Source organism: Gorilla gorilla, chromosome 10, assembly GCF_029281585.2.
Source record: "Gorilla gorilla gorilla isolate KB3781 chromosome 10, NHGRI_mGorGor1-v2.1_pri, whole genome shotgun sequence".
NCBI lineage: Eukaryota > Metazoa > Chordata > Mammalia > Primates > Hominidae > Gorilla > Gorilla gorilla.
Genome location: NC_073234.2, coordinates 86,204,046 through 86,211,985, shown reverse-complemented (window position 1 = coordinate 86,211,985; position 7,940 = coordinate 86,204,046). Strand labels below are relative to the sequence as shown.

The following is a 7,940-nucleotide window of genomic DNA, read 5'->3' as shown; positions in this document are numbered from 1 at the left end:
AGTAGGGTGGGTGGCATGGTTGACACTGTCATCAGCTCCCTCCTCTGACTCCTCTGGTCGTGCCCCCATCTACTCTCACTCAGCTACACCCCACCTTCGGATTTGTGATGGACGCTGGGTCCCTAGTAACCACAGCAAGTGCCTCCCCCGCACTTCCCCCTTCCCCACCCCCATCCCCACCCCCAGCCACCACCCCAGCGATGGAGCCTACTCTGCTCCAAGCCGCCGCTAAGACCCGGAGAAGCGGAATTTCACTTTGAAATTCCCTTGCCTCGTGAGGGCCGGCGCTGGGCATGCTCAGTAGCCGCGGCGCTGCTGCTGGGCTGCTGGGCTGGCGCGGAGTCCACCCTGCCGTCTCCGCCTTGGCTTCTGGGCGTCCAGAAGGCCAGGCATTTGCCGCCTCTGAGCGCTTCTGTTCCCCTTACCCGCAACCTCCTACTCCTCTTCCTCTCTCCCTCTCTTAGGGAGGTTGAAGCTGGTGCTGGTTTCTGTCGGCGCCACAGACTGACTGCTCTGCAAACCCCAGCCGAGGACCTGAATCCCGGAGACTAGAAGACCCTTGGCGGTGGCTCTTTCTAATAGCACTTTACCTGAAGTGGGGTCGTGGTGGAGTTTCTCCTCCACCTCTCAATGCAAACACTATGCGGAGAGCAGTCTGCTTCCCTGCGCTGTGCCTGCTCCTTAATCTTCACGCTGCAGGTAAGGGGTTGCCAGGCTTAGAGCCGGAGCTGTGCATGAAATGGGAAACTGCACATGCTTAAGGACTCTAGGAAAAGCTTGCCTTGCGAAGAAAGCCATTCTAGAAAGGTAAAACAGGACAGTACCTGACAGGGAAGGGGTGAGGGAGTCGTGCACCTGTTGGAAAACTGAGGCCGAAAACTTAACCTAAAATTAGCTCTTGATATTTCTTTACCTTATACGAAAATAGTGAACATTTTCAATATGAATACAGGTTTGCTCCCCCCTTCGCCTCCCCGCCGTCTAGATTCCCTGCTCTTGTTTCTAGGCTATGCACTTAACTGTCAATTTTTCAGGAGAGGGATAAGACATCCTGCTGGATGTAACCTTTTCTACTGCAGCGGCTACTACATTCATAAGGTCTCTTGGTCTAGCGAGCGCTCATAGGAAGGCATTGGCTGTAACCTGATGGACCACATCTCCGCCCAAAAGATCGAAATACATGGTTCACATTAGTGATGCTGCACCAGGCTCCTTTGGCCCCTGCTCTTGTCACTCGAATTTTCTAAACCAATAAGAGGAAGAAAAGGTTTCAAATAGAATCCTCTTGTCTCTTTCAGCACCATGGCTAGCGTCCGCTGGCACGTTTAAAAAAAAAAAAAAAAAAAAAAATTACAGTTCCAAAGCTGACAACCCTGGGTTAGGCACTATCCCTTGGACAGACTTGATAAGGTGTAGCCAAGAGTAACAGTGAGACTGCTCCCAAATATAAATAGATTTGAGGCACCAGAATCAATATCAAGTCTCGTGAGGAAGCAAACCTTGGGAAGTACCTGAGAGATATTATATGTGGTGTCCCTGCTTTTTGCATACATAGCACCTCTATTTAATGCAGAGAGACTTGCTAGGCTGAATTCCTTATCATTGTCACACACACACATGAACCAAAATAAAATATGGCAGGGAGATTTTAGAAACCCTACTGTGACAGCAGTTGTCCATGCAGTAGTCCTGTAACAACCAGAGACTAGGCATTTTCCCTGAGTGTGCTTCTCATCCAATCACACATATCCATTCATTCCTTCAAGCAACATTTGCTGAGTGTATACTATGTTCTAGGGATAATGAGTAAAAATAATTGTTCTGAAATTACAATCCTTGCAGTATCTTTTTTAAAAGAGTGGGTGAATTTTATTCTCTGTGTACAATAGTGGGAGTGAAATATGGTACTTTCTTATTCCAGCTAATGCTATTATTTAAATGTATCATGAATCTTTTGAGCAAATAATGCATAGGATTATTAAAGCTATTATTAAATACACATGCTAATTGTTATAATTATGATGTTATATTGTGAGGTTTTCAATAGTTCTTTGGTACATTTTGAAAACCAGAAAATAGCTATGACTTGATTATTAAATTATTTGCAAACAGCTGTAGTGAATTATTTCATTACCACATACAATTCTTCAATGCTGAAATGTGGGATGAAAACATATACATTGGGTTGAGTTTTATTTATAGTATTGCTTAATAATAGACTGATACAAACATTCATTACAGAAAAATCTCAATTCTTACTAAGGTAGCAATGATTTAGCTGGTCTGCCAACAATATCAGTGTAGTCATTTTTTCAAAACTAACATATAAAAAAGTTTAAAGATCACATTTGATACATCTTGAGTAATTATACCTTAAAAGTTATAAATAAACTGAAGCATGTGAAAAACATGTCTGATTTACTGTAGATGAATATTTGGGATGAGAAAAATGAGGACTTTTGCTCATCAGATAAGAAACCTAGAAGCCTGTAGCCCTACATTATACCTGGAGCTCTACCAAAGGGTATATTACCAAAGCCAATCCAATCCATCTCTACTTCAACTTTTTAATTTGCAAAACAAAGATAAAAAGTAAGATTAATCAACCAATTTTAATTTAATAAGAAAATGCATTTAAGGACATTTTTATATTTCAATTGCAAGATACTATTCATTGTATTCATATTTAATATAGTAAAATACATTGGTGTTTTATCACAGCAGATTGTAAGTTTAATATTATAGTTCTCTTGCCAATTTCATTTTAAATGCATTTTAATTTTAAACAGCAATTTGTGGGTCACAAGCTGTCATCAGATTAAAATTTATCACAGTTTTCTAATAACATTGTTAGGGCATTTAATCAGAACTAAAACAAACACAGCTCCTTGGTCTAAGCTTCTATACATTTGGAGATTAAGAAAATAAGTGGATGGGATGACAAAGATCAAGAAATCAAGATATTAATCTCTACTTGTTGAAGGTGTGAGTTTGTTACTTTTATGGAAGACTTTTCTCTCAGAACAGAGGCCGACTTCATAAAGAAGGGAAATGAATTCTATACATTCAGGCCTCTTTAACTGTAAAGCTAATTGATCCGTTTTGGTTACGCCCGGGGTATCAGCAACTGCTTTATGCTGGTGGAACTGATGACATCTTATAATGCTTTAGAGATGGGAGGAATGGGCTAACGGGATGTAAGTGTTCTTTTTAGCTATATTAGGAACAGTTGCCTTCAATATAACCATGCCTGTAATCATAAGTAGCAAACTGCTTGCAACTTGAGTGCCATCTCCCATTATTTTGCTTATGGTTGCCTAAGACACCGTCGGGGGAAAAAAGAAGATTATGACTCGGATTCTGGCTAGGGAGAAGTACTGTGGTCTATAACAGCTGTGGGAGAAAAATGAGGAGTGGGTACCGTGCTGTGTAAGTGGCATCTCTGGGTAAATTAACACTAAAGGATTACTAAGCATGGTTCTTGTTAGAGAAGCTGGACACTACTCTACCCATGGCAGCCGATTTTTATAGATGGCCTAACAAGGAAGTTGTGGTTATTGTCCATCCAACTGCTTATTTTACAGGTGAGAAAATGAAGATCTAGAGTATTAAAGTGGTAGTTAATAGCATAGTCGGGATAAAAGCCCAGGTTTCCAGACCCGTGGTTGTATACTATATAAAATTATACACTGGTTCTACAATAGGTGAGGCCACCATTGATTAAGTTAGTGGTGCAAAATACTTTTTACCTAACTGTCCTTATTCTTTACTCTTTCGTGAACCAGTTTAATATATAAACTCCAGTTGAAAATACCACTTCAGGAATATTCAAGGAGGCAATTAAAAGCCACCACAATAATACGAATGGTAAAAAAATATGTGGAAGATCCACAGAGCTTATTTTCTTCAGCATTTCTCCTCTTCCTTTGTCCAAAGAAGCATATTCCATTTGAGGAGATATTATTTATAGGGTTGTATTTTAGTTGCAAAAGAGTACATTTTTGAGATATATTAAAAATTCTCATGTGAAAGCTTTCTTTTTCCTAGGGAATGTTTTGCTAACAAAATACAGAAACTGATTTCAATCCATTGCTTTCTCTTTGAGTTCTGGAAAAGGTTCTTTCAAATTTCCGTGTTGTTCTTGCTATCAGCCTTTTTGAATGGCACAAAGACTGCCTTCAATGTATCTCCTGAAACTATCTCTTCACTCTCAGAGAAGTGCATAGTCAATTTCCTTAGTCTCTGAGAAGAAAGATATTCTATGATAGTACCAAGAAGATCTGGGAGGTGATTTGCAGAAGTACCACCCTCAAAAGAAAGGATAGACTAACAGGTAAGTGATATATTTTAAGATTTTAAGATGTTCCTTAGAACTCCAGAATTTGTTTTTCCTATTGAAAATCACTCAATATAGACCTTACAATGGTCTAGAGTCTCTCTCCACATTATTTCTATGATATTATCTCTCACTACTTTCTTCTTTTTTTACCTCTCTCCAGCCATATTTATCCTTCTGTTTCTAGAAGATGCCAGGCACTCACCCTTTCATACTGTTTTGCTTTTTTCTTTCTCCAGGTATCTCCACAGCTTAATCCCACAATAATTTTAGGACTTTAATTAAATATTACCTTGTTAATGGGGTTATCCTATTTCATATTTCATTTTCCCTTCCCCCCATCACCCAGATAAAAATTCTAGCACCCTTTCCCTGCTTAACTTTTCTTTCCCCAGAGGTCTTCACCACCTAACATACAATATATTTTACTTTTGTTTATTGTAGTTTCCCCTCTCTGTATTAAAATGTAAGCCCATTTAGGGCACATATTTTTGCCTGTTTTGTTTATTGTTGCATGTATTGGAGGTCTTGGGCTACCTAGTACCTGGGGGCAGTTCCTGACATAAAATCTTTCTAAAGATTAAATAAATAAGTTAAATAAATAACATAATACAGTGATATTTCTGGTCTCTTCTTTTTGCATTTAATATCTTCTTAACACCCACAAAAAACACACATAGTCCACTTAGCCACTTCCGGAATGGACTTAAACAGAGCTCATTTGTCCAAAACTCATGTTGCCTCACATGTCCCCAAAACACACTATCTCTAACAGATTTTGCTGTCATTGTGAACTGAAGGGCAATAAAGGATGGGTTTGTGTTAGACCAGAACTACTAATCAACTCAGTGAAAAAAGTCTTTCAAACTGATTGCCAGATATTGTGCAGCCCAAATGCTTTGCTGATTGGCTACATTTTCACTTCTCAGTGAAATGCCTTGTACATGTAGGAATGGCTACGGGGATCAGCTGATTTACAAACAGAGAGTCTAATACACTAGGAAAAACTGATTTGCTTCTTTGGTACTTAAGAGACACAGGAATATGTATATTGGAGATGACATATTTCTAGCACCTCCAATAGAATAGCACCTCACATATTCCATTGAAAATCACATCCTACCTAACACCTTGTAAAAATTCTGGGATGCATTATGCACTCTCAGCCTTTTCTTCTTTATTTCTCACCTACTTCTCTATCAGCTTCACTCCTCATCCTATCATCCTATGGTTGAACATAATTAAAGAGGTTATTGTAATGTATGTTCTTGTTATCAATGCATTTCTATAGTACTTATCTATTTTGACCCCTTTCTGAATTTTAAAATTTTTCCTCACTTGACTTCCACAGACAGTCATTACTTCCTAGCTTCCCTCTTATCTCTCCAGCCATTTCTCAATTTGTACTTTTAGGTCTTCTGCTGTGTATTATTTAATGGTTAGTGCTCTCTACAGCTTGTCATTGATTTTTTGTTATTTTTCTCTGTATACAATCTCCCTGGATAATTATACTCAGGCTTGCACGTCAAAGATTCCAAAATCCACATTTCCATCTCAGTTATCTCCCCTGAACTCTGGTTCTATATTTAAAATTACCTAGAAGTCATTGTATATTCCATAGTAATCTTTTTGTTTTTGTTGTTGTTGTTGTTGCTGTTGTTGTTGTTAGAGACAGGGCCTCACTCTGTCGCCCAAGCTTGAGTGCAGTGGTGCAATCATGGCTCCCTGCAGCCTCGACCTCCTGGGCTCAAGCGGTCCTCCTGCCTCAACCTCAGAGAGTGCTGGGATTATAGGTGTGAGCCACAGTACCTGGCCCCACAATAATCTTATATACAACTGTTTTTACTCAACATTTCTCAACACAATTACTCTGATAAATATTCCCTAAGATTGTGAATAACACCAGGATTCCTCACAATGACCCAGGTCTGAAACAAATAATTGATCCTAGATCATCCCTTTGCTACTTTCATCTTAAAGGTTTCGAACTCTTCTCATAAGATGTTCTCCACTCTCCATGATCATGTCACTGCCTTGAGACAGATCCTTATTTCTCACATAATATCTTGTGATGACCTCCTATCAAATTTCTTCTTTGTAATAATGTCGGAGGTGAAACTCTTAAAAGCATACGTGATCATATTCTTTCTCCAAAAAATTCTTTAATACAGCTATCTCCTTTTCTTTTAGAATAAACTCCAAACTCATTAGCAAGGCAGTCTTTTGCGATGAAGTCTTCTCATCTTGCCCTCCTTTGCACACTAATGTCACACTAAGAAAAAATTTCCTTTGGTTTGCCATGTCTTGAATCATTTCACATACTGTTCTATTTATCTTAAATAACAATACTCTGCTCCTTTTTTTAGATGACTCTTTCTCCAACTTCAAATGTTGATCAGGCATAGCCCACTTTGAGAATCTTCTTTTTTTTTTTGGATGACTCACCTCATTCAAGTAGCTCTCCTACATTTCCCTTTTCAATCCTGTATATTCCCCTGTCAATGTACTTAACCTGTATACTGAAGTTTTTTGAGAACAATAACACAATTGCAGCTTTATTTCTATATACTTATTCCCTAGAACTATGCTTGTTACCTAATATGGCATCAGTAAGTGTTCAATGAATGAATACATATAGTAAATGTATTTGGTAAAATGAATTGTGATAAATTAATTTACATTGACCAAGAGATTATATCTCATCTTCATGACCATAAAGAAGATAATTGACTTTACTACTACCTTAGTGCAATTTACACTTATTGACAACAAGAAAATGGAGATGGGACAGAAAATTTTCTATGTAAATACACTCCATAAGATAAGTTTGTGTCCCATGGGCATGATGCTATTTGCAGTGTACTTGTGTGCTGAACTCTTTCTAGAAGGATAGACATTCTTGCATGATTTTCCAGTACTACTTAAGAATAGAATGAGATTTTTTTTTTACTTTAAAGAGCTCAAAGAGTTAGATAAACAATGTAGCATGATAGTTGTCCACTACAGAATGGACCCGGAACTCCTAATCCTGATTACTGATTGGTTATTATCTACCTATAGCAAATACAAGACATTTACACATTCAAAATCAGGTGGGAGTATGAGACAGTGGCTTCAATAAATCAAGACCAAAAATTATTCAACCCTCCTTTTCTCTCTGAATTAAAAACCAAATCATCACACAAAATGTCTGAATATTTGAGTGGTTGTATATATTTTTTCTCTTATTTTGTGTGTATACAGTCTTTATAGAACCATAAAGTTTTTGGATCCCACATATTTTTTCTCATAGAAGACATTCTTACACCTGAAGAATGGAGACTATTTTGTGAATTATTTAAAAATCGCTTTATGTGAGATGATCAGATCACAAATCAAAAGCCCATTCATTGCCATTAGTATTAGAGATAACACGGATGTTATACTTTATGGCAAGTTTATTGTTAAATCTTAAAAGTTGTTCTGTGAGTCAAATTCAAAAGCTAGTGAAAGCCATTTTTTCCTTTAAAAGGGGATTTGAAAGATTCTACTTGGCCCATGAATGCATTTTTCATCTCCAAGGCATTTACAAATGCTGACACACTTAGAGTAGCATTGATGTTTC

General features: G+C 38.1%; 1 protein-coding gene across 1 annotated transcript in view; it reads left to right on the top strand.

Annotated features, from left to right (window-relative positions):
- Nucleotides 1-293: 293 nt before the first annotated feature.
- Nucleotides 294-7,940, top strand: part of PTPRR (protein tyrosine phosphatase receptor type R) — a 282,554-nt gene continuing 274,907 nt past the window's right edge. Inside the window, exon 1 of the mRNA XM_004053566.5 lies at nucleotides 294-699. Coding sequence (XP_004053614.2) covers nucleotides 642-699 — 58 coding nt within the window. The 5' untranslated portion in view covers nucleotides 294-641. The remainder of the gene's footprint in view (nucleotides 700-7,940) is intronic.